Consider the following 27345-nt stretch of genomic DNA (forward strand, 5'->3'; position numbering starts at 1 on the left):
CTCTAAAATGAGTTAGATATCAAGGATGGCATGATATTATTTTATACAATATTTGAAAGGATTAATAAGAAAAATCTGGCAGGATTTAAAAATCTTATTAGCACTCTCCTGTAGAAATACTTTAGGGAGTGGTTCAGACAGTATCGGGTGCTGTGGGCCTAAGTGTGGCCACCTGCTAGCTTTGCGAACCTGGGCAAATGGCTTAGCTGCTCTGTGCCTGAATAAAGTAGGGATAGTAATAGCCCCAAGCTCCTTGTGTTGTAAAAAGTAAATAAATTAATATATATGTAAAGAAATTTGGAACATAGAAGCGCTCAAAAAATGTGAGCTGTAGGTATGTACCTCCATACAAATAATTACTATAATGTGGGTTTATTTCCAGTCTTTTACAATAGGCGTGTAAAAATAGTTTTAATCATTTTGCACTAGGAAGATTTGTTTTTATTTTTAAATATATCCAGAATTTCTCTTGTTTTTCGCTTCTTTATGTTTAATAAAAAGACATTCTAGGAGAGACTGAGCCTTTTCATGGCTAATTGTCATGTGGAATTCTTTTAGTTTTTCCCTTCCACGTGCATATATTTGGTGTGATTTTCTGGTAGCATTTTTGAAAAATAACTGCATCACACAGTATCTCTCCTCCCCTATTTTATTTTATTTTCCTTGCTGAGGCTGTATACTATAATCTTTTGGCTGAGGTCACCATCGAGGGTTTACACAACTGATTTCCAGCCAGTTTATGTAGCTCATTTGCAAATGTATTACAGAGGGGCTCCATGGGTGTACCAAAGAAACCTCAAGATAGAGTGGCTCACATAAAATCAAAGTTTGTCTCTCTTCTTACAGTTCAGAGTTGGAGGGTGACGGAGGGTGGGAAGGTGGCTCCGCTTCCTATGGTCTCTCAGGAGTCCTGGTTCCTTCTCTCTGGTTCCGCCTTTCCAAAGTGTTGTTTCATCTTCTTGTTGAGGGTGAGGCTTGCCCCTCAACACTACGTCCAAGTTCTAGTCCAAGGAAAGAGAAAAGAGAAGTAAGAATTAAGTATTTTATGGAAGTACATGGCCCTGAGGTTGCATTCCTGATTTCTTTTCATATCCCACTGGCTGCTGCGTAGCCCCATGGACTCATCTTGCTCTAAGGGAGGTCGAAAAATGGGGCTTGTCTGAGCTAGAACTGTGGGGATGGAGGAAAAGGGCAGGTGTCTGATACTAAAAAGAAAAAAATAGAAAAGAAAAGAAAAAAGAAAGAGCAATGGATCATAATAAATATACATATACTTTTATAACAATTTGCTGGGCCAGGTTTGAGTTTGGAATTCTCTAGGTCCTTAGGTTTTGCGATGGAACATGGTGGTGGAGAGAGCTACCCCCTGGTTCCAGTTTACAGACTTTTGTCTTTGTGTGCCCATGCCGGCTCCATTTGGCACTGGGAAGGACTTTGCACCCAAGTTTGTGGTCACTTGGCCAAGCACCCTTGGTCTCCTTCTCTCCCCCACTTGCAAACAGTAGTGTGGCCCACCCTTGGGAAATGAGCTCAGTGCTTGTTTGAGCAGGGATAGTGGGAGTCTGTGAGGCTCGACCATGCTTTAGGACTTGCATATCCACTTTGTCCTCTGATTTCTCTATTTCTGTTCATTATTATTATTAAAAAAATTTTTTTTGAGATGAAGTTTTGCTCTGTCACCCACGCTGGAGTGCAGTGGTACAATTTTGGCTCACTGCAACCTCCATGTCCCAGATTCAAGTGATTCCCCTGCTTCAGCCTCCCGAGTAGCTGGGACTAAAGGTACACACCACCACGCCAAGCTAATTATTTTTGTACTTTAGTAGAGACGGAGTTTCACCATGTTGGTGAGGGTGGTCTCGATCTCCTGACCTCGTGATCTACCCGCGTCAGCCTCCCAAAGAGCTGGGATTATAGGCATAAGCCACTGTGCCCGGCCTGATTTCTCTATTTCTGGGGGAGAGATGGGGATGGAAGAGGGTACAGTAAGGCCCTCTAAAAGGCAGGATTTAAGGCAAGGTTCTCTCTTGTCTAGGTCTACAGGTGATGCTACAAAGAGAATGATATATCAATTCAGTTCTTAAAATTTTCCCTTTTCCTCATGCTTCTGCTTCATTAATATTCATATTTACTATTTATAATATACATGTTATATCTTTAATGCACTAGGAGTAGAATATTTGAAATGAAATGGAGTGCTGTTTTATTTTTTATTTTATTTTATTTTTTTTTTTTATTTTTTTATTTTTTTATTTTTTTATTTTTTATTGGATTATAGGTTTTGGGGTACATGAGCAGAGCATGCAAGACAGTTGCGTAGGTACACACATGGCAGTGTGCTTTGCTTTTCTTCTCCCCTTCACCCACATTTGGCATTTCTCCCCATGAGTGCTGTTTTAATAGATGAGAAAGGTAGGGAGGAGCTCTGGGAGGGAGATTGGAAAACATGCACTTATTTAGCTTAATGTTTTCAACAGCTTTAAAAAAAAGAAAAAACAACCTTTGAGTGGCCCTTGTGATTAAATGGCTGTTTGCCCAGACTAGAGGGAGCCAGTGTTGGGAGTAAAAACTAAGATTCACTTTGAAAATCTAGAAAAATGTGACTCCGCAAGTCACAAGAATGTGCTTGATGGCTTGGGTTGTCTGAGAGCAAGTGAAGTACTGGGCGGGCCTGGTTTCCACATTCCCTCTCTGCTCAGCCTTTTAGCTCCTTCCCTCGTCTCCTCCCTAGAGCTGGCCAGCCCGGACCCAGCACCCGGTTGCTGACCTGTTAGGGGCTGAGCTGTTGCTGTGCTCAGACACCATGACAACCTGCTGGTGAGAAATGTAGCTGAACGTCTAGTGCATCAAGCTGCTCTTGGGTTGGCCAGCAGACCTCCTTGAATTTGGGGATGGGTTATGGTAAAACTCACAACCCCTTATCCAAATCCTTGGGACCAGATATGCTTCAGAATTTATGATTTTTAATTTTCCCATTTCAGAAAGGCTATGGCCCATATGCCCTATATTACATAAAGCCTTTAGAGGAGTTTGGGACAGCACGCTACCATCCAATATCTTAATATTTCTGCAGCAAAATGTATGAATATTTACACTAAGTGGAACACAAACACGGTTATAAATAGCCTCAGGTCAGTTCAGGTCACGTTTTGCTGCCAAATGGGTTATGAAAAAAAGCCTTTGGTTTCCAGAGCTTTTTAGATCCCAGAATTGTGGGTAAGGGATTGTGCCCCGGGAATGGTGACTGCTTTCTCAGTGTCTCTTTGGTGCCACTTTACATGAAGTCCTCACAACAAATATACCTAGGAAGAAAATATATATACACACATATATATTTTCTTTCTTTCTTTTAACAGCTGAGGAAACAGGTTTATTGAGCTTGAATGGCTTACACAAGATTAAGGGGAGATGATCTCCTTTGCAAACAGAGGCCAGAACCCAGGGCCTGGGCACTTAGTGGGCTGTAAAGAGTTTCTAATTTGCTTGTTTGAAACATTGGAACGTAAGCCAGCCTGCAGAATCCTGTTTCACATTAAATGGTAGCTGAAACACAATACCGCAGTAAAAGTGCCATTGGATGGAATCATGCTTTCTAACATTGTTTCTTAAGTTCAACCAGCGGGGTCAGGAAGTGAGGTCCTTGGCCTGACCGGTCGCTTATCTTCCTTCCTGCATGTCTGGCAGGGGCAGTAGGTCAGTCAGGGCACTGTTCCAGGACCCAGCGGCAGTGTGGGCAGCACTGTGGTGAGATGGGAAAAGAGGAAGAATGGTTGGGGTGCTTGACGTACATAGAAGAGGTCAGGGAAGGGGGCAAGTTCTGACACTAGCTGGCCAGGGCCTGATGCCAAACTCTAGTTCCTGTTCTCACCTAGAAATTGCCATTAGTGTGTGCTGCTGCTGGGCATTATTTTAACTTAGCCCAAGGCAGCCCTTTTGGGCAGGCAGTTAGACCAAGGCCCCCGCTCTGGAGTGACTCGGTCAGGTGGACACACCACTTCGTGGGCTGTGCCTTTGTGCAAAGCAAAAGGTGTCCTTTCCCCTGTGCTGCTGTGCTGGCTGGATGTCAGCCTTGTCTACCCCCTTGGACTTGTGCCTCTATGCAATGGACAGACTTCAGGCAGCTTGGCATTGTAGGAAGCTACCCGAAAAGCACTTTATATGTGTTTGAATCCTTGGCATTATTTGGTGATGATCTGGCACAATAGGTCTTAGCATGTGGGGCAGATGAGAACGTCATGGCACTGTGGGCTGCTGACAGTCGTCTCAGGGCTCCATTGCTATCTGGATGCGACTGTTCCCTGTTCACTCCCTCCTTTGAAATGGAAGAGGCAGCCAAGGGATTTCAGGATATATTTCCCTTGATGGTTCATTCTGCATTACCTTCTCATCTTTCATGGATGTATTAAAAAATGGGGCCTGGCGTAGTGGTTCATGTGTAATCCCACACTGCGGTGGGCTGAGTTAGGAGGACTGCTTGAGGCCGGTAGTTTGAGACTAGTCTGGGAAACATAGACGCTGTCTCTGCAAGAAAATAAAATGTCTCTAAAATACGAAACAACAGAGAGACTGATATTGGTTCCTATTTGGACATATGTGGCAGTTGGTAGCTCTTACTGACCCCATGGCTCTTATTCAAGTGGTTTGTGTGATACTAGGCACAGTGTTGGTGCCATGTGAGTTGAAAAATGTGGTCATGTTGAAAGAAAGCATCGAAAGTTAAGGCGTCTGGGTAAATGCATTAGTAGTATAGCAATTGCTCTGTTAGCAATCTGTTCACTTACATTACTTTCATTTAAAACTAACTATAATCTGTTAAACTTTTACTTCCAGTAATGTATGGGTTCAGGAGTTCTAGCCAAAGTCAATGTTTTTCACAGGAAGTATCTGGATATACATTAACTTTTAAAATTGTAACCAGTTAGTTTCACTATAAAAGTTAGCAAAGTGTGAATGAATTGATCACTTGCTAATCTGGAGCATATAAGGGAAATTAATTTTAGATGGAGAAAATATTTCCTAAAAAAAGAGAGAGGCAGGGAGCTAGCTGTGTGTGTTGGGCCTTTTCAAATATATTGCTTCATTTACTCCCTACAATAATTTTATGGGGAAATATAGTTGTTAGTGTTTCATAGATGAGGATATGCTTGTTATTAGTTAGGTCTTAGAATAAATTTTATATTGTATTTTAAAAAGTGCCCTGTCTAATTCTGAATCCTTACAGAGAACCATGTAGGAAGTAGGATTTTGAAAAAAGCGAAAATCAACAGCAATGTGGAGAGGAAGGAATGAGTGGATTGGTAAGATAAGGCCATGGGTAGTTCACAGAAGCTGTTTGCTTTCTCTAACGAGCTCTCTCCCCTTGTTAAACTCTGGTGGATGCAAATTTGTCTCAAAATTTGTCAAAAAGTTAAAGCAATAATAAACTGGTTAGTTTTAAGATTGACATAATTCATAAATTATCATAAATACATTTGATAAAATGAGGCAGATTTTTTCCTCTGGTCCTGAGGCTCCCCCTCAAACCCAGAACCTTGTAAATACAACAGTGAATGATACAGAAGAAGCTTTTTCTTCATCTACTTGTGATCATCTAGATGAAGCGAACTCTCATTTGTGGCACCCCATTGTACTGTAAACCAGTTACAATACAGAAAATCATTTAAAAAAAGGGAGGTTGCAGGACGTTCACCAACGATTTGCCTTAATCCTGGAGTCAGTTTAAACATTCCAATCTGGTATCATTTTTTTTTTTAGATGGAGTCTTGCCCTTGTCGCCCAGGCTTGAGTGCAATGGGGCCATCTCGGTTCACTGTAACCTCCGCCTTCTGGGTTCAAGCAATTCTTCTGCCTCAGCCTCATAAGTAGTTGGAATTACAGGCACCTGCCACCATGCCCAACTACTTTCTGTATTTTTAGTGATGGGGTTTCACCATGTTGGCCATTTGGTCTCGAACTCCTGACCTCAAGTGATCCACCCACCTCGACCTCCCAAAGATATGGGATTATAGACATGAGCCACCTTGCCCAGCCCCAATCTGGTATCTCGATAAATTATCAAATTGTCATAATAGAGATTAGTACCTTCTCTTACCTTTTTTTTTTAAAATAAATAAATTTTTAAAAATAGTCCTCAGACTTTCCTATCAAGGAACCCTTTGATAGTTGATTATATTGCACGGTACTTTTTCCATTGCTTTATAGGAATTTCTGCTCTCACAGTCAGTAAATCTGAACATAGGCGTTTATTTCCAGCTTTGTTCTGTCCTTTCCTGGAAATAGCTTCTAGATGGGATTGTTTTCTTTTGACAAACCTTACGACTGTATGATTCACCATTTTTTGACCTATTATCTCATTTCTGGCTTAGGTACTCTGCTCGTCGGATTTTTTAAAATATCCTGTGATATATATTGAAAATACTTGGCACTGTTAAGAGCCTGCACAATAATACTGTTAACAATAAAGTACTGTGGACTTCTCTGTAACTCCCAATTCTTTTTTTTTTTTTGAGACTGAGTTTCGCTCTTGTTACCCAGGCTGGAGTACAATGGCGCGATCTCGGCTCACCGCAACCTCCGCCTCCTGGGTTCAGGCAATTCTCCTGCCTCAGCCTCCTGAGTAGCTGGGATTACAGGCACGCGCCACCATGTCCAGCTAATTTTTTGTATTTTTAGTAGAGACGGGGTTACACCATGTTGACCAGGATGGTCTTGATCTCTTGACCTCGTGATCCACCCGCCTGGGCCTCCCAAAGTGCTGGGATTACAGGCTTGAGCCACCGCGCCCGGCAACTCCCAATTCTTTAAGGGAAAATTTTCCTTCAGTGTATTCCATATATCTTACTTCTTCAAGTTTATTTAGGGAATACTAAGAAATAGGTGTTCCTTAGTTTAATTCCTTTATAATATCTTTCTTTATTTATTTACTTATTTATTTATTTTTCTGAGATGGAGTCTCACCCTGTTGCCCAGGCTGGAGTATAGTGGTGGGATCTCTGCTCACTGCAACCTCTGCATCCTGGGCTGAAGCAATTCTTGTGCCACAGCCTCCTGAGTAGCCGGGATTACAGGTGCCCACCACTGTGCCTGGCTAATTTTTTTAAATTTAATTTTATTTTTGAGACTGAGTTTTGCTCTATTGCCCAGGCTGGAGTGCAGTAGTGTGGTCTCAGCTCACTGGAACCTCTGCCTCTTGGGTTCAAGTGATCCTTATGCCTTAGCCCCCTGAGTAGCTGGGTTTACAGGCACCTGCCACCATGCCAGGCTAATTTTTATATTTTTAGTAGAGGTGGGGTTTCACCATGTTGGCCAGGCTTGGCTCGAACTCCTGACATTAAGTGATCTGCCCTCCTCGGGCTCCAAAAGTGCTGGGATTACAGGTGTGAGCCACTGCGCCTGGACAATAATGTCTATTGAAAATAAATCTAGCTGGGCATAGTGGCTCATACCTATAATTCCAGCACTTTGGGAGACCTGGGCAGGCAGATTGAGCTCAGGAGTTCAAAATCAGCCTTCGCAACATGGTGAAACCCCGTCTCTACAAAAAATACCAATATTAGCTGGGCGTGATGCCCATACCTGTGGTCCCGGCTACTTAGGAGGCTGAGGTGGAAGGATCACATGAGCCAGAGAGGTAGAGGCTGCAGTGAGCTATGATGGTGCCACTGCACTCCAGCCTGGGTGACGACAGAATGACACCTTGTCTCAAAATAAACAAAAAAAAAAATTTGCTCAAAATTTTTTTGAAATAAGGTTAATTTTTGTAATATTTATTTAGATTTCTTTTATTTCCTCATTATTCTTTCATATTTTTCAAAATTAAGGTACATGAATTTCACTCTTTTAATGTTGTGGCCCAGGGTAGTCTGTCTGCTGATCAGGCTATTAAGTTGTGGGTCTCACATTTTCCTTGGAAGTGCTGTTTTTGAGCGTGTTAGACTTTCTGTATTTGTGTGTTGCCTTTTGGCAGAGACCTTGACACTTAAGGATATGTTGATGAAATGACAAGTTATTGTGTGAGGCATTTACTTGGTAGTAGAGATTTAGATTATTGATTGTTTCTCAGAATAACTTGGTTGACTAAACCTTTCTGCTTCCTGTAGTCATGATCACTTCTGAAAAAGAGGAACCCTAGTATATCTTCTGGTAGAATTTTATGTACCATAAGATTTAGTTGAAACATTGTATATTTCTATCTTCAGTTTTTGGTCCCAAGGATCCTCCCACCTCACCCTCCAGATTAGCGGGGTCCACAGGCACATGCCACCATGACAGGCTAGTTTTTGTACTTTTTGTAGAGACAGGCTGGTCTCAAATTCCTGAGCTCCAGTGATCCGCCTGCCTCACCCTCCCAAAGTGCTGGGATTATAGGCATGGGTCACTGTGCCAAGCCTTAAGTAAATTTTTGGAGGTGTAAATTCTGCAGACTAATGGAATAAAAATAATTATTCTATTATGTTTTAACGGATAGGTAGAGTTATGAAGATTAAATGAGTTCGAAATATTTGGCTAATATTGTTAGAGGCTGTTGCTTTTGTTGTTACTATTATTATTATTACTATTACCATTATTGCCTTGCTTCATTCCTGCCCTCTCTTTCCCTCTTCGTGTCATTGGCTCTGACTGCAAGCTGCTGATAGTGACAGAGGGGACATCTCCCAATTCAGGTTACTAGGTCTGGATGAATGGGCTGTGACCCAAGTTTCTGGCCACTGGAATTTTGCCTTTGTGGATATAGGTAGTAATACTTATACAAAGCATTATTATGAAATAATAAATTATAAATTGGTTGGAATATGCCTGATGCTCATACACATACAATTTGACATTCTGGTTAGATTGCACTGTGCAGGAAGTAAGGGAACAACAGAGCAGTGAGAAATCAAAGGAGAGAAGGGTATTTTGGGGCAAAGGACAGTTTCTCATAGGTAGAATTACAGAGGTAAAACGATTAATAACAAAAAAAAACTAGTGCACCATTCACTCAGTTTTCCACCTCTTCCTTTCAGTCGTGGTCTGAACTTTAGCATTCAGGTTGATAATAAACTAGCATGTGCCTCATTTACCACTGGGAACTTTTATTTACCTGAGTCTGCTTTTTGAAATCTGTTAAGTGTTGAGATTCTATTTGTACCTTATTCACCAGATTCACTTATTGCCTTTCCCTGCTAATGGGGATGGAGTAGGGGAAGGTGCTTGTGGCAGGCAGACAAGCTCGCTGTGCAGCAGTGGCTGTAAGGACACAGCTGTTTAGAATCAGCTGAAAATTTTCAAGCATCTCTATCTCATCACATTAAACACAGTTGCACATGTTTAGTGGCTGCTTAATTTTAACCTGAAGCACTGCATGAAATAATTTGATATATAAGATGTATTGTAGTAATAAGAAGAGTAGCTTAATGTTTTTTGCATGCTTTCTATGCCAGTCACTATTTAACTGTTTTACTATTATTTACACACACACACCCATATCTGGGTATACATGTGTGTCTATATACACACATATATATGCATGTACACACACATATGAATTCATTTGATCCTCACAACAACCCTATAAAAGAGGCACTTCTATTATCACCTTTTAACATTCAGGAAGCCAAGGCAGAGAGTGGGTAAGTGGCTTGTTAAACACAGGTAATGAGAGACAGAGCTGGAATTTAATCTCAGGTGGCTGTGCCATACCTTTTTTTTTTTTTTTTTTTTGAGATGCAATTTGGCTCTGTAGCCCAGGCTGGAGTATAGTGGCATGATCTCTGCTTACCGTTTCATCTGCCGCGGGGGTTCAAGCAATTCTCCTGCCTTGGCCTCCCAAGTAGCAGGGATTACAGGTGCCTACCATCACGCCCGGCTAATTTTTGCATTTTTAGTAGAGATCGGGTTTCACCATGTTGGCCAGGCTGGTCTCGAACTCCTGACTTCAAGTGATCCATCCACCTCAGCCTCCCAAAGTGCTGGGATTATAGGCTTGAGCACCCAGCCGCCCATACTCTTAATCACTACCCTGGAGTATTTCTCTTGAGTCTCTAACTCCAAGCACATGATAATTAAATAATTACCATAATATGCCCAAAGTTATTTTATTACAAGCAAGTTTAAGAAATGATATAGTTTTTCACATGGAAACTGGTTTCTTTTGTTTGGGTGGATGTTTGTTTGGGAGTTGGCTGTTTTCATTTGCTAAATAAAGATTTTAGTTGGGTGATTGTGTAGCAAGTGATCTTGGAGGCTCCCTGCCGTGTGTCCTGCACTGGTGAGCCCTAGTGAGCGCTCATTGAGTTGTCTGATGGATTTACCACTCTCAGCTGTGAACCTGTAGCTCGGCTAATCTCCCTAAATCTGGGAGTGGCCTTTCTCAGCAGCCCTCCACGGGACTTTGTGGAGCAGGAATTAATTTTTGCCACCAAACTCACCCTTGTGACTCATCACCAAGAGCTTTTATCATTCTCTAGTAGGATTTGGAAATTAAAGACACTTTGATTCAGAAATATCTTCCACACAGGGACTCATGAAATGAAACTAACATCCTGGTGGACAAAGTGTGGGAGAAGAAGTAAAAGTAGATTTCATGGGCCATTGTAAGTCACTGTCTTGAGCAGTGCTTTCTACATGGGGACTCCATCCAGGTATAAAGGATTAGTGAGCAGGATACACATAGGGAAATGTGTAAGGAGTGTGTGATTCTGATCATTTTATAGGCAAATCCAGTTTAAATGTGGAGTTGGCACTATTTTGGCTTCCTAGCAATTCAAGTTCTAATGCTTATGTTTAAGTAACAAAGATGTTTGTATTAATGAAGCATAAACTTGGCAATTCTTAAATTTGGGGATTGGATTGACTATACTTCCTTTAGTAAGCTATTAAATCATCATGACCACGAGGTAAATGGTGGATTAAATACTATAAAAATTATATATGAAAATTCCAACATCTTTCATCTCCATCCGCTCATCAAGACTAATAGACAAATTACTATCGTTTGAATGAGAGCCAGAATAGCCCTCCCTCCCTCCAATTAATGATGGGATGGAAAAGAACAAGGAGATCACTTTTTGTGATAATATATTTTGAATGTTAGGGAATTTTAAATATTCTTGCATCAGAATCCATGAAGCAGAGCATTAATATTTATTTTGCTTAAAAGTTTGCAGTCATTTAGTAGTAATTATTTTTATTTCTTTCTTAAACTTTCTCAGAAACATTAAAGTTTAAGGAAAATAAAATAAAGAATACTTTATTAAAATTTCTTTCTCCATTGCTTGTTTTTGTTTTGTGATATATTAAACATAAATCACAATGTGGGCAAAATATTTTTTACAAGCTTCCATGACTGCCAGGGACTTAATCAAACTGGCTGTATGTGCACTTTTAAGCCAACTAATTTGGGCAAAAGCTTGCAATTTTATGAATATACTGGAAAATCTTACCTTTATTCGCTTCAGAAGTTTTCCCCATTCTTAGGTAGCCAAAGACAATTTTACTGGGTTTTGTGGGGAACACGGGTGTCAGATGTGAAGTTCTTTCTGGTCTACAGGGTAGTCTTGAGAAATTATTTCTGTATTTCAGCATCTTACTATCAATCACATTTGTGTTCCTTTCAGCCCGGATGAGAATTCCTCCATTTTCAGAACTTGTAGGCAGGCCTTCATGGGTTGGAGAAAGCTGAGCATTTGGGTTTTAGAACCTTTACATTGGGTGTATTTTTCCTTCATTGTTAATATCTTGATACAGTTACAGGTTTGCTTTAATGAATATAGGTGAACTTTGGGTTTCTGTATTTATTTTTACACATATTTGTGGAGATAAAATTTATTTAAAATTTTAATAAAACATTAATACAATTTAGGGTTTTCAATACATAAAGTAAATCTGCATGGAGGTCCCAAAATAGCAGCTGTAATTTGGCTGTATTGATTTACCAAATCTAAAGTAAAATTTCACATTTGAAAATAAAGAAAAGGTATTTCTTCTAATGTTATCCCTTCCCAATCTCCTTACCCCTGCTATCCCTCCCCTAGTGCCCTACCCCCCAACAGACCCCAGTGTGTGATGTTCCCTTCCCTGTGCCCATGTGTTCTCATTGTTCAACACCCACTTATGAGTGAGAACATGCAGTGTTTAGTTTTCTGTTCTTGTGTCAGTTTGCTGAGAGTGATGGTTTCCAGATTCATTCATGTCCCTGCAAAGGACATGAACTCATCCTTTTTTATGGCTGCATAGTATTCCATGGTGTTTATGTGCCACATTTTCTTTATCCAGTCTAACTTTGATGGGCATTTGGGTTGGCTCCAAGTCTGCTATTGTAAACAGTGCCACAATGAGCATATGTGTGCATGTGCCTTTATAGTAGAATGATTTATAATCCTTTGGGTATATACCCAGCAATGGGATTGCTGGGTCAAATGGTATTTCTATTTCTAGATCCTTGAGGAATTGCCACACTGTCTTCCACAATGGTGGAACTAATTTACACTCCCACCAGCAGTGTAAAAGTGTTCCTATTTCCCCACATCCTCTCCAGCATCTGTTGTCTCCGGATTTTTTAATGATCACCATTCTAACTGGCGTGAGATGGTATCTCATTGTGGTTTTGATTTGCATCTCTCTAATGACCAGTGATGATGAGCATTTTTTCATATGTTTGTTGGCCACATAAATGTCTTATTCTGAAAAGCGTCTGTTCATATCTTTCACCCACTTTTTGATGGGTTGTTTTTTCTTGTAAATCTGTTTTAGTTCTTTGTAGATTCTGGATATTAGCCTTTTGTCAGATGGGTAGATTGCAAAAATTTTTTTCCATTCTGTTGGTTGCCAGTTCACTCTAATGAGTGTTTCTTTTGCTGTGCAGAAGCTCTTAAGTTTAATTAGATCCCATTTGTCTATTTTGGCTTCTGTTGCCATTGCTTTTGGTGTTTTGGTCATTAAGTCCTTGCCTATATAGGCGATGGGGGGATGGAGGCAGCAAACCACCATGGCGTGTGTGTACCTAACAATCCTGCAAGATCTGCACATGTACCCCAGAACTTAAAGTAAAATAAAAAAGATAAAAATAAAGGAAAGGAAAAGTAATTTTATACTATAACTATAAAATTTCTCTCTATATGAAATCATTGTATCATATTTCAAATTGGATCTAATCATAAAGAGAATAATTGACAGTTAATGTTATTAATATTACTATACAAAGTCTAGTTTTGACCATAAAATATTTAGCAAGATATCTTTTGGAATTCAAGACTATGACAACCATGTCTTGCTTGCACACTGCTGCCATGTGAAACTCAGTGCCAGGCTTATGGAAATGGGACCATTTTAGGAGTCTTCCTATGTATAAATTAAAGAGAACAGAACTTATAGTTAAAAGCAGTAGAGCAATTTGTGTTTATCGTTGCTTGTTGTCATGTTGCTGTTGTAATTACTATAAAGGACAAAAAGAAATAAACTCCTGTGGTCAAAGGGTGGTGGAAATGAAATAGCCATCGATGGGAAAGAAAGATGATGGTGGAGTGGACTTCTCATGGATGTCATAGATTTTGCAAGCCCTCTGGTTGAAAGTTGCCAGTACTGTCTGAGGTTGGGTTAGGGGAAAGTGGGAGAAGTTTGAAGCTGAAAACTGAGCGTTTGATTGAGAACCTTTAAACAGCACACTTTGACTCTCAGAGCTTTCCTCTTCTTCCTCACCTGCACAGGAGAACAGAGATTTATATGTTTTCTGGAAAAATTGAACTCTGACTTGGAATCCTTAGCCCAGAGAGCATGGCAAGGCTCTGAATAGACACTGTGAAGATTAACTGCCACCAGGAGGTCCTCCAGTTCCTGAAGCTATACATCTCTCCAAAGTTTATGTGTTGGAAAGTTAATCCCCAGAGCAAGAGGATTTGGAGGTGGGGCCTAAATTGAGGTGATTAGGTCATGAGAGCTCTGCTCTCTCTGATATGGCTGGATGAATGCCACTATTGCAGGAGTGGGTTAGTTATCTTGAGAATGGCCTTGTTATAAAAGTGAGTTTGCCTCTCTCTTGCTCACTTGCTGCCAGTGTATCCTGCCTTTTCAACTTTCATCATGGGATGATGTAGCAAGAAGGACCTCACTAGAGGCTGGCATGCTTTTGGACTTCCCAGCCTCCAGATCCTTGAGCCAAATATATTTCTATTTATTAGAAATTGCCCAATCTGTGGCATTCCATTGTATTAGCAAAAAATGAACTGAGACAGCCTCTCATTGGCTGATTTGAGGGCCAATCAGCCCCTAATTAAAGAGGGCTTTTACTGGGAGTACAGCATGTAAATTGATTACCTTACTTTGAGCCTGCTGGTTGGTAGATGACACCCAAGCCTATGCACTGTTGAGCCTTCTTTTGAAATGGGAAGGGCTGCTGGGAGTCAGCAGATGTTTGAAAGTCTCCACTATTGGAGCCTACATTAACACAAACCTACATTAACACAAAAGGAAGGAGACGCTTAGGGGAAACAGGAATGTGGCGTGTATCCTCAGAGAAGTAGGAAAATAACTGTGTCTTTGAAACAAGAACAGAATGTGATTTAAAAAAGATCAGAGAATAAGAAAGAGATCTTGGACATTAAAAGTAGGATATCAGAAACAAGATCTCAAGTAGAGATTGGAAGAGTGGATGTAAAAGTGGTTAAGTAAAAACAGTCTTATAAATAATGTCTGACTTGCAATCAGGAAGGAGCTTTAGACACATGGTATTTAGAAATATATAAACTAATGTTAGAAGAAACAGATAACAGAGGAAAGGGGATGGTCCAGGCCTGCTGCATTTTATCATCATCTTATTTTATTGAAAACAAACTTACGTGCATTTATTACTTGCATAAAAATTGAGAAATATATGAGCGATTTACTGTAGATATCATTTTATTAAAAATTTTATTGATAGTACAGAAAATGCTGCACTGTTACTTTGTTTGGCAATTACATAAAGCTCTGTGAATAACATGGTCCCTTAGTTTTTTTTTTAGTAGCTCTCTTTTCTCAGCACTGAATTCTTGCTGCTATTAGGCACAGTGGCGCTAATATTTTCAATACTTTCTGCCAGGCGTGAGAAGCTTCATGGCTTTAGAAATCATCTAAATCCTCACATTGTGTGTGTGACTTGTAAATATCCAAATTATTTTGAGGCAGATTTCTCCTTTGATGTGACGGCCACGTATTTTCCATATTGCTGGTGATGACGAGAATGTTTTCTGTGAGACATTTTACACTTGTGGTATATTTAGCTCACTAGTAATGAAATATAAATGCAAGGAACTTGGAATTCTGAATGAATACTAAGAGTGAGCAGACTTGCAAGCCAAAACGGTCTCTTTCCAATATTTTCTGGCTGATAAACCACTTTTAATACTAAGTGGCTTCCTTCTGCTTTTCCCCATCAATTGCAAACATGGATGGCTGTGGTGGTAACACAGACCCTCACGGAATTTTAGATCTGGAGGATGCTTTAAGGGGCCAACCAGCCCAGTTATTTTCTCCTACTCCTGAGGAATCCCACTCACGGAATGAGAAAATGATTTTCTCAAGATTAAACTGTTATGAAATGACTAAGAGTCTGAACTTGGCATTCTTTCTGCTTCTCTAGGCCACCCAGACTTGAAGGACAGTTCTTCCAACTTTCCTTCCAATCTTAGGCCGTCATTGATGCTTCTCTGGTGGATTTGTACCTGAGAAGGAATGTTTCTGGAGGACTTTATGCTTCTGTTTACTGTGTGAAGTTGAGGGGGTTTTGTTAATATTCTGTAAGAGATGTGACACCTGTGGATTAAAGCAGACAGATCAGGCCTACCTTGGGCTTGGAGTCTAAGTTTTAGAGACAGAAAACAGGGACGGGGTGAAGGAGAGGGGAAATGGGAGGAGGAGAAGGAGGAGGGGTGCCAGGACCATTTCTTTCCTGTGACGTCTTTTCCTTTTGGCCGGAGAGTGAGAAAATTACTGAATGTAACTGGAGCTTCTGAACTGAACTGGTTAGAACCTGTCTTAATTTGTGTAAAAGATATAACACAACCAGGGCCTGCCGGCTGCCCTTGAGGTTCTGCAGAGCTTGTTTTTGATGTCTTCTCTTAACTTGTTTTCTGCTGAGGCAGACCCTGGGTGTTGCCCATTGGCCTAACTCCGTCCAGGCCAGGCCTTTCACCTCTCACAAAGCTCTTTTTTCCCTAGATTTTAATAGTTGGCTGATTAAAGCAGTTCACAGTAAGGTGTTAATTGTAACTCTTTCTTGTGATGATGTGCATATATTCACGGAGTTGTTACAAAAGTAAGACTGGGCGCAATCTCTAACTGCTACAACTGCGAAAACACTGTGATGGAAATTGAAGTGTAATGCAGCCCCACGGGTCTGCTCTCCTCTCTTTGCAGGGCCTTAATGATTCAAGGATGAGTCTTTCTGGAAAAAAGGAGAAGTTTCTTAGTGCATACACATGGGAGTACCCAGAGAGTAATTTAAAGGGTTGGTTAGAACTGGGCTTATCTAGCATCTTAACAAAGGAGTGACAAATTTTTAGAGAGGTGATGAAACAAAGGAAAATGACGTTAAGCATCCAGGTGTTACCAGAAGTAGGAGTGGTGGGGGGGGGTGGGTCTAACAGTTGAACTGTTAAGTAACTCTTACACTTGTTAATGCCTCTTGGGAATTTCTTCTTTTATAGTTGTTTTGTATTAAAACCAAGGAATTAAATATCTTTGTTTTAAAAATAACATCTTAATTTATTAATTTTGTTTATTTTGCATTGTCTTTTTAAGGAAATCTTTATTATTTCCTTTTACAGTGAGTAAAAATACATTCAACCCATTCAGAACAAAATATAATTGTTCTTGGTGCATCAGATGTTTATATCTCATGATAGTGATGCATTAATAGATTAGGGTTTTTATTTTTTGTCTCCATTCCCCCTTCATTGACCCATAGACTCCTTTGGCAGTTTAGTGAAACCAATTTTTTTTTTTTTTTTTTTAGCTCTGTTGCCAGACTGGAGTGCAGTGACATGATCTCGGCTCACTGCAACCTCTGTCTCCTGGGTTCAAGAGATTCTCTTGTCTCAGCCTCCTGAGTACCTGGGACACAGGTGCAGGCCACCATACCCGACTAATTTTTGTATTTTTCATAGAGACGGGGTTTCACCATGTTGGCCAGGATAGTCTCCATCTCTTGTGTGATCTACCCACCATGGACCTCCAAAGTTCTGGGATTACAGGTGTGAGCCACTGCGCCTGGCCTGACAAATATTTTTAAGTGCGTAAAATAGAGTACATGGCACTCCATGCATACAGTTACCAAAATACTTAAAAAAGCCTGTGAGACAGTAATATTTGCTGTTCATTGGTGTGTTCAATCATTAGTGTGTTTCATAAGTTCTCACAATCTCTAATTTCTCTACCCTTCTGAAATAACAATGAGCCAAATAGTATTTTCAAGATACCTGCTAGAGTTGTAAGGTGATGTAAAAATGGTTATGATTTTTGTTAGTAACAGAATCAAAACTACCACGAATAATGTGTTTTGTGATCTGTCATCACAATAGAAGGAAATGCAAATTTCTGTTAGAGGTCAGTGAAAATATCTAATTGCTTGTCCTGTCCGAGATCATGAACCCCCCCTGCCTTGTAATAACCCCTGATAAAGATGATGGCTTAAAATGAGTATTTGTTTCCTGAGACCTCAGCAACGGCAGCAATGTGCCACAGTGTTTTAAAAGAAACAACAATTTTAAATGGAAAGAAGTCTTGGGTGAGTGCCTCATATGCCAGGCACTGCGCTGGGTGTGGCTGACAAAATTGATGAGCTCAATTATGGCATCATAATTGAGTGTGTAGACTAGTGCAAGAAGCAGACATCAAACTGCAGAGTGTACAAATAGTTGTTTCACTGCTTAGGGGATAGACTTTCTGCAATGCTGGGATGGCCAATCACTCGGAGACTTCATAGGGACCTGGAGTGAGTGGTAATTTGAGTGGTCAGGGAAGGCCTTCTCAAGCAAGCTATTCAAGTCAATAGTTCAAGGTGACGGAGGGCGTGGCTAAAGGCAGAGCTGTGTGCAGGCTCTAAGTTGGCAGAACTTGGCCCATGGAAAGCCTGAATGAGGCTGGTGATTGGGAGTGAAGTGAGGTAGAGAGCTGTGCGTTGAGATTGGCGGAAAGAAGCAGTTTGTATTTCACTCATTAGTATGTCTCATCCTCATTGAAGGGGCATGGTTTACCTTTTAGATTGAAGGCATGTATTATTTATATTTAGTTCATTAATGGATGGATCCCTAAAAGCATTAGGAATTAGTTTGGAGTATATAGGTTGAAAAATAGGTTATAAAATCTATGAAAACAAGCTCTCTTGCAAGAGCTAGAACATAAAATGAAATTTTAAAAAATGCTAAATTCCTTAACGTTTTTCCTTACTCAGATTTCCCTTTGCTTGAATCTAAGGAAAACCTAAGGAGGAGAGAGCAGGTGCTTGGCTTCTCTGTATACCAAGCAGTTTCAACAGTGGTGTCTGTAGAAACACATACCTTGCTGTTCCTAGGCAGATAAGTGCTGTCACACGTCTTCAGATTTTAAGGCGACAGGCTCCACGCCTGGCAGAGGCTCAGACAGAACAGATCAGGATTGGCCTATGCACAGAGGCAGGAATGTGACCATTCTGGTCTGGGCAGTGGGGAGGGACGCATCTATCCACGGTTCCCATACTGTTTGGCCCTGTTTTTCAATTTGACTCCATCAAAGTACATTCTCCAGCCGAGGGGTGCACATCCCTTTGTGACTTTAGAAATCATGTCCTGTTGTTTTGGGAGTCTTAACTACATTTGGAGGACACGCTGAGCCGACGAGAAATGGAAGTGACATCCGCATCCACAAATGGCGATGGCAGACCGTCACAGGCAGGTAAAGAAGACTCTTTTAGAATGTGGTTATTTGAATTTTTGTCCACCTGTTCATTGAAAGGAAGCCGAGACATGACTCAGTCTGCCAAGAATTAGTGTGAAAATTACTGAGTTAACGGAGTCCAAATTATTTTGTCCTCTGGGTGACCTGGGAAGTTTTTTAAAAAACATATTTTAATAATGTTATGAAATAAGATAGTTACATGTAAAAAATCTAACAAGGTCAGTCATTAGAAACATTTTCTAAATATGATTTATTCTACTTACTAGACTTGTAAATCTGCTGGGATAGAACCACTGTCAGCCTCAGAGCCTAGCACAGAACCTGGCACTTAATGCATGTTTGTTGAATATGAATGGATTGGGTCCAGTGTCTAATGATACACTGTGAAAGTTAACTCTATCACTTCTCTGTGATGGAAAAAGATTTTCTCAAAAGTGTGTGTTGTCTGAAAGTCATATGGGATAGAAATTAAACTGTAAATGGGTTAAGGAGCTGGAACCATGGCGCTATTCCAAATCTTCAAAAATCGAGTAATTAGTGCCCCGCATCCGTTTAATTTGTCCATTCCTCTCTTGGTTCATTCACTGTCATTTATTTCTCTCTGCTGGTGCCAAGTTATGTGATAGGCTGCTGGAAAGCAGACAAACAGGATCTCTGCTTGCAGGCTTTTGAACACAGCGATTCAGCAGCGTGGTCGGACCTGTACTCATGATACATACTAGGTGCTGTGGGACCACAGGTTTGGAAGGATAAACTCCTGGTGTTTTGCTCTTTGTCGGAAGGTCAAGGAATGTTTCCCAGAGAATTGACTTGCAAGGTGGCAGAGAAGAATGTGGAAGGGAGGAATTCCAGGCTGAGGAGAAAGTGTTTGGAAAGGCAAATGTTCAGTGAGTCATATGGTGAGATGCCATTTTCAAATGTGTAATGCACTTCCTTACTCACTGGCCATCATTGCCCCATCCAGCCATACTGGTTAGCTTTCAGCTCTGGGAACAACCTTTGTTTACAGGGTCTTTCCTCCACCTACAATACTGGCCCCCAGCTCTTGGCTCTCTCCTTCTCCTCCTTCTGGGATTGAGCATTGGATGAAATTGTGTCCACTCAGCGATGCCTGTCCTGAAGTAGATTTTGTGCTGTTGTCCTCACCGTCTGCGTGAGATTGATCATTGCTTTTGTTCATTTGTTTGTTTACTTTAGTGTTGTTAGGTCCCCAAGACTGTGCTCTCCATATGGGCAGGGACCAAGATTGTCTTGTTCACTGTTGTGGCCCTAGTTCCTTGCACAGTGCCTGTTCTGTAGGGATGATAGATCCTTGTGAATGGATGAATGAAAAGGCAGAGTCACTTAAAAGAACAAAAGCACTTGTAATGGACTTGCTATTCCTGTTGATTCTTTGAAGTTTGAGGTAATTCTTATCTAGCCACTTAGGATCTCCATTAACTGTAGTCAAGACCTTTGGGTATTGCCTCAAGGTAAAAGAAAGTGGGAGCATTTTGGATCTTTGGAAGTTAACTTGAAAAACATCTAAAGATTCTTTAAATTGAAAAATAGGGAAGAGAGGACTCCTTCTCAGAATATTTAGGTTATAGACACAAGAAAAATTCATAGATTAAAAAAAATTGAACAAAGAGTATCATTAAGTCAAACCATTCTTTATAGTAATTTTATAAAGTTATTTATGACACTATTTTGTATGTGTATTCTCAGTTGTCTAAAACCTCCTAATAATTTTGGTGATCTATTCTTATCTGTACTTTTGCTTTGAACATTTTATTCTCATAATTAATATCATTATTTTTAACTTATTGAAACCCTTCAACTTATGTAATCAGTGATGTTCTCACACTGATATTAATCTTTTATTTATTTATTTAAACTGGAGTCTCATTCTGTCTGTCACTCAGGCTGGAGTGCAGTGGTGTGATCTTAGCTCAGTGTAACCTCCATCTGCCAGGTTCAAGGGATTCTCCTGTCTCAGCCTCCCAAGTAACTGGGATTACAGGCTCCTGTCACCACACCTAGCTAATTTTTGTATTTGTATTTTTAGTAGAGACGGTGTTTTGTCATTTTGGCCAGGCTGGTTTTGAACTCCTGACCTCAGGTGACCCACCCACCTCTGCCTCCCAAAGTGCTGGGATTACGGGTGTGAGCCACGGCACCCAGACGGACATTAACATTTTAATTCAATTCAATATTCCTGTAACAGACATTCTCCCATTGATATTTCTATAGCATCTTATTAATACTCAGATTTTTTTTTTTTTTTTTTTTTTTGAGACAGAGTTTCGCTCTTGTTACCCAGGCTGGAGTGAAATGGCACAATCTCGGCTCACCGCACCCTCCACCTCCTGGGTTCAGGCAATTCTCCTGCCTCAGCCTCCTGAGGAGCTGGGATTACAGGCACGCGCCACCATGCCCAGCTATTTTTTTGTATTTTTAGTAGAGACGGGGTTTCACCATGTTGACCAGGATGGTCTCGATCTCTTGACCTCGTGATCCACCCGCCTTGGCCTCCCAAAGTGCTGGGATTACAGGCTTGAGCCACCGCGCCCGGCCCCAGATTTTTCATTTAACATGTCACACACAGCATAAGATATTTTCCATAACATATTATGAGCTGGTGATGTCTATCATGTTGATGAAGATTATACAATAACATTTATCTTGTAAATTCTCTAATAATGGTAGGTGGAAAATGTTAGGTAAAATGGCATATTGAATGAAAGGAAAATCTAAAGGTGGATTGCTTAAATGATCGTGATTGTTTTTCCCACTGGATGTTCTGCAGATGGGAATTCCCTGCATAGATCTCCTAAAGGGTGGCAGATCGGGCTTCTCAGCTTCAGCTAGGGATGGATGGTTTGCACCTCCTGATGTATTCATCAGCAATATGATGAACCAGTGTCCTTGGCTACTGATTCCAACCATTTGTTCTCTTCTTGGAGAAATGGGGAAAAAGATACACGCATATACTATAAGTGTAGATTTTGGTTATCTTTATTTGTGAAGAAAATTTTTTGTTCACTTCTCATTTCATTCATTCGTTCAGTAAATATTTATCCACACAGCTACTATGTGCCAGGCACTGTGATAGTCACTAGGCATTAAAAAAAGTATATTGATGATTGATCATAACATTATTTTGAAACTATTTTAAGAGAGGACTTGTAAATTAAAAGAAGTAATGTATCCACAGAGAAATGCTTTTCTTTTTTCCCGGCAAAATTGCTACTGACTTGAGAATGATGATGATTTGCACTTGTGACGTCATTGCCTAATGTTGGGTTTCTGTGCCTGGGCTCATCATGCTGTGGAGGCAAATGGTGTTTTGAGCGTCTTAGTTTCACCAGAACGCTGCACCTGTTGCGTCTATTCTTGCATATGAAATCCAGAGCCTGGAGTCACTTGCTTTCATTTCCTTTTCCCCCTCCCTCTTTCCGGTGTGTGTGTGTGTTTGGGAGGGGGTGGGGGTAGATTAGTAGCTCCTGTGAAGAGTAACCACTTTCCTCTTCCATCAAAGCTATGATTTTACCGCCCCCCGAGGAGTGGTAGTGTTGTGTCCCTTTGTCATCTGTCCCTGAAAGAGTCATAATCCGGCAGCCTCAAGAGCGTGAGGCATGGGTTTTTGCCAGAGTTTGGGGTTCTGGGGGAGGGGTGAGGTGAAACCGGCTTTCAGCAGCTGCCGCCGCCCCCTGATACCTGGAACCTTAGTGCTGTTGAGGAACATGTATTTCCTTTGGCTTCATCTGCTGTTTGGCTGTGACTCTGAGGAAGACAGGAGGTACTGCGTAGTATCATTTACTTTCATAAAAGTAACTCTGAAATCTCTAGGCTTCATGTTGGTCTAGGCAATGCTCTTGAAAGCCAGGGAGCTGCTTTGCAAGATGCATGCTGTGGCGAAAGGAATGGCTCAATAGCTGGGACCTGGCCCTGAGGTTAAGTCCATTCACAGCACGAATTTGGTGTTTTGCTTGGTGTCCTGAAATCTCAGTAACCTCATTTTTCAAGTGAGAGTTGAAATATTGACACAGCTTAACTTGTAAGAATTTTGCAGGGACCAGTGAAAATAAATGGAATGAACTTTGAAGTTCAGAGATCTCTAAAAGTGAATACAGACCAAATTATATCCTGATATCCAAATTATATTAAGTAGGAACATCAGTAGTTCCAGTACCATACTGCACTGACAACCTCCAGCCTACCATTCCTAATTTAAAACCAACGTTGTCACGTTCAGTTTATTCATACTTTTATAGACGTTCCCTGGAGGAGAGAAATTTCATGGAAAGTGAAGATGAATGTAAAATGGCACATAAGTGGTCCTGACTGGCAGGCTCAGGAATGGTTTGTTCACCACTGAGGACTGCCCTGGCATAAGAGCGATCAGCTTCTATTTGTCTTACTTCTGGATCACCCTTTCTCCTTTGTACCTTCCAACATTGTTTCTGAGTTCCCTCCTCCCATCTGCCACCTGCTCCTTTGCAACTCTGCGAAGCATTTTAATAATAGGTTGTTTGTGCCTGTCCTGCCTCTGCAGTGCTCACTCCCACCTGTTTCCTCAGCATCTGCCTTCTCCTTCCCCCTTTGGGCATGCTCTGGCCTGCCTCCGTACTTGAGCCTGATTCCTGAGGCAGTGATATGGCAGGTGCCTCAACTCTCCGTCTATATCACTTGCCTTGCCTGGCCTGGAAACCGGCGTTTTCACTGCTGTACTGCATGGAACAGAGTAGGCGCTCCATAAACCTATCAGCCGAGCGACTCTTCCAAGTGCTCTTTCCAGGAATTCTGGCCCTGGGAACCCACTGCTGAATCTCATGGCTCATAAATAAACTCTTGAGTGATAACTGTGACTTGAATTCTCTAGTTCTTACCTGACTGCCTCTTAATATCATCTTGGAAATCCTGGAACTGATTATTATTATTATTTTTGGAGGCGGGGGCTTGTTCTGTTGCCCAGGCTGGAGTGCAATGGCACAATCTTGGCTCACTTCAACCTCTGCCTCCCAGATTCAGGCAATTCGCTTGCTTCAACCTCCCGAGTAGCTGGGACCACAGGCGTGTGCCACCGTGCCTGGCTAGTTTTTATATTTTTAGTAGAGATGGGGTTTCATCATATTGGCCAGGCTGGTCTTGAACTCTTGACCTCGTGATCCACCCGCCTCGGCCTCCCAAAGTGCTGGGATTACAGGCGTGAGCCACTGTGCCTAGCCCCTGGAGCCGATTTGAAATACTTCTGGTTAGTTCCTCAGCATCAGTTCTGCCTAATGAACACCTAGATTCTTCGTTGTCTCCCCACTCTTGGCTCTAAGTTGTCACAAGTAGACGATGATATCTCATTCCCAAATAGCGATATGACACATGAGAGTGGGTGAGCGTGCCCACGGTTGGACAGGACTATCTTTGTGTGGTACCAGGTGCAACAGGATCTACAGATGACTCTCATGTGTTAATACATCTTCTGAGCAGCCCACATCCTCAGATTTGCATGTGGGTATTTGCAGGAGGAAGTGCACAGGATCTTGGGATCAGGGTTGAGATGCATACAGGTGTGGCTGCTGGGCTGCAGCCGTTGGTATCCAGTGGGAGACAGGTTGTAGGCAGGGAAATGTTGCCTCATGGAGGGTGATGCTGATATGGTGGGAACTGCAATCCAGACTCCGACATCTCCACAGGTAAGCTGAATGACAATGTTCAGAGATTGGGGACATCAGCACACTCACCTGCAGTGAGCCAGCCGGAAGACAGGCAGTGGCACAAGTTTTCTGAGGTAGAGATTGTGACTGCAGGTGACGAAGGAAAAAAGTATTATGAAGACCACATTGGGGCTTACAGGCTGGTGGGCCCTGTGGGACATTAGGTCACTTTTCCTACTGTTTTTTTTTTTTTTTCCTGCCAACACCAAAGGATAATCTCTAGGTGTCTCTTCTTCACATCTTCCCATGAAGATTGAAAATTCTAGAGCTCACCAGAAACTGGAGAAAATTTTCCCACTATTACACCAAGTATCCTTCGAGAAAATTCACTTGCTGACCTTTGTTCCACAGCCCAGCAGGAAGCCATCTGATTTATAACAACAGATCATATAGACAGTCCAGATAAATTACTCCTTGTTTCTTTTTTTATTAAAGTAATATTTTAAAATTCCTTTCTTTTTGAACTATTTGGGTTGTTTTATTGATTTTGTTTACTGTTGCCTTAAATGACACTTCTTGCCTCCCTGAAGAACTCTTGGCCTTCTTTCCTGCCACTAGAGTGAGAAGTTCTAAGCTAGAGGGGTCCTCCCAGGGATGACTGCTATAAGCAGCCACTAATGTATGGTTGTGCTCTTGGCCTTGGCAGGTGGGACCCTGCTGCTATTAAGCGGTGGCATCACTTGGCTTCCATGCAGTGTTTTTATGTTCTCCTGCAGACACTGTCAGCCACTGGAGGCCTCACCTTACTGGGTTCCAGACAGCTGCCATTTGTGTTTAGAAGTAACACTGCCAGTGAGGAACCCTGCCACATACAACACACACACAGACAAACACACAGACATACACCACACACACACACACACACACACACACACACTCACTTGTGAGAGGAGGGGCTGGTTTCCAGACAGCTGCCACTTCTGTTTAGAAGCAACTCTGTCAGTGAAAAACCCTGCTACATACAACACACTCACAGACACACAATCACACACACATGCACACACACACGTGTGAGAAGAGGGACTGGGTTTTAGACAGCTGCCACTTCCGTTTACAAGCAACTCTGCCAGTGAGAAACTCTGGCACCTACAACACACGCACAGACACACACACAACAGACAGACAGACACACACACACTCACACACACTTGTGAGAAGAGGGCCACCCTGGGAGGAAACCCTGAGTTCCCCTGTCTTAGCACACTCCTTCTATCCCCTGGTGGAGGGAGAAGCTGTGTGCCCCTATTACTACCTGTCTTCACCCCCTCATTAAGGACTTTGGTACAGTTATTGCCTACCCCTTAATCTCACTACCTGCATGCAGCTTTCCTGAGAAAGGTTATAATTTCATCTCGAAATAAAACTTCTAGGGATTTTCTTTTTAATTTACCATTCCAACTGGGTGTCTTTGTCTGTACATTAGAAAATGAAACCAATACTTAAATGTGATTTTCCCACTTTTGCTGGCATGCTCTTTAAGGTCTGCCTCTGAGGTCTGGCTCTGTGTGGTTTGGAATACTTTATTATTATTTTTTTCTTGAGGTGGAGTCTTGCTCTGTTGCCTAGGCTGGAGTGCAGTGGCGTGAGCTCGGCTTACTGCAAACTCTGCCTCCTGGGTTCCAGTGATTCTCATGCCTCACCCTCCTGAATAGCTGGGATTACAGGCACATGACACCAAGCCTGGCTAATTCTTATATTTTTAGTAGAGATGGGGTCTTAGTTGGCCAGGTTGGTCTCGAACTCCTGACCTTAGGTGATCTGCCTACCTTAGCTTCCTAAAGTGCTGGAATTACAGGCATGAGCCACCTCACGCAGCCTAGAATACTTTCTAAGCTCTTTGATGATGGGGGCTTAGATTTAGCTCTCTCTAACTTAATTTTGTTGATTATAATGTCATTCAATCCCATTAGTATACTAATATGGAAACAAAGGCATGAATTCAGATTTTATTTATATCTTCATGCTTTGGAAAAACAATCGCATGAGAAATTACTCAGCCTGTTAAATACCATCCTGGACATTATGTTTTTGGGTTAGTTTTTTAAAAAGTTTTTATTGGCATTTGCTTTTTATAATTTTTTGAACCATACCAATAGTAGCATAATGAGTATTTCTAGACATGTCCTGTTAAAATCATGTGGAAATTCTTTTTATGTCAACACAAAGTATTTTGTTTATCTTTATTGTGATCAAGAACTAAGGTAGAATTTCCTAGCTAGACACAAATGAGTTAAAATAAACCTGACATGCTCTTTGATTATGGATAAGTTGTATTCTAAACAGTTTTACTCTGATGAAAATATTAAGGAGCGTTAATTAGATTGTGAGACTCCTGAGGACAGCTGATGCCTTTTTCATTTTTACATTCTTCTTGGGTGCCGTGCAGATGATCATTATAGTCATGGGACTTGGTTCCGATCGTAGAGAGCTGTGTGAGCTGCATGAAGCAGATGAGATTCCATCCTTGCATGGGAACCCTTTAAGCATTTTGAAACTGGGCAAGTGAAGGTTATGAGAAAGATCACTCTGGGCTCTGTGGGAGAGTGATTTGGAGGGAAGAGTCCCTAGAGGCCCAGGGAATATTGCAGGTGGCTTTGCCAGGAGACCAAGTAGAGGATGTGTTGAGGGTGGGCAGGAGATGAATAAAACTGTGGATTTCAGAGGTACAGATCCATCATCCTTCATCTTTAGCTACTCTATTGAAGAAGACCTCTGAAAACCAAAAGGCGTTTTATTTGTAGTTCATTTGGCAGGAAAACTTGAG

At 41.4% G+C, this 27345-nt stretch overlaps 1 protein-coding gene across 4 annotated transcripts in view; it reads left to right on the forward strand.

Annotated features, from left to right (window-relative positions):
• The window catches only part of UTRN (utrophin), a 578097-nt gene that overhangs the window by 20341 nt on the left and 530411 nt on the right, over positions 1–27345 (forward strand). The window contains exon 1 of one of the 4 annotated variants that reach the window (XM_008995203.5): positions 18702–18885. The exons of the other annotated variants lie outside the window; for them this stretch is intronic. Coding sequence (XP_008993451.4) covers positions 18834–18885 — 52 coding nt within the window. The 5' untranslated portion in view covers positions 18702–18833. Of the gene's footprint in view, positions 1–18701; positions 18886–27345 lie in introns of those variants that run through there. 4 annotated transcript variants of the gene reach the window in all.

This window comes from Callithrix jacchus, chromosome 4 (genome assembly GCF_049354715.1).
Source record: "Callithrix jacchus isolate 240 chromosome 4, calJac240_pri, whole genome shotgun sequence".
Classification (NCBI taxonomy): domain Eukaryota; kingdom Metazoa; phylum Chordata; class Mammalia; order Primates; family Cebidae; genus Callithrix; species Callithrix jacchus.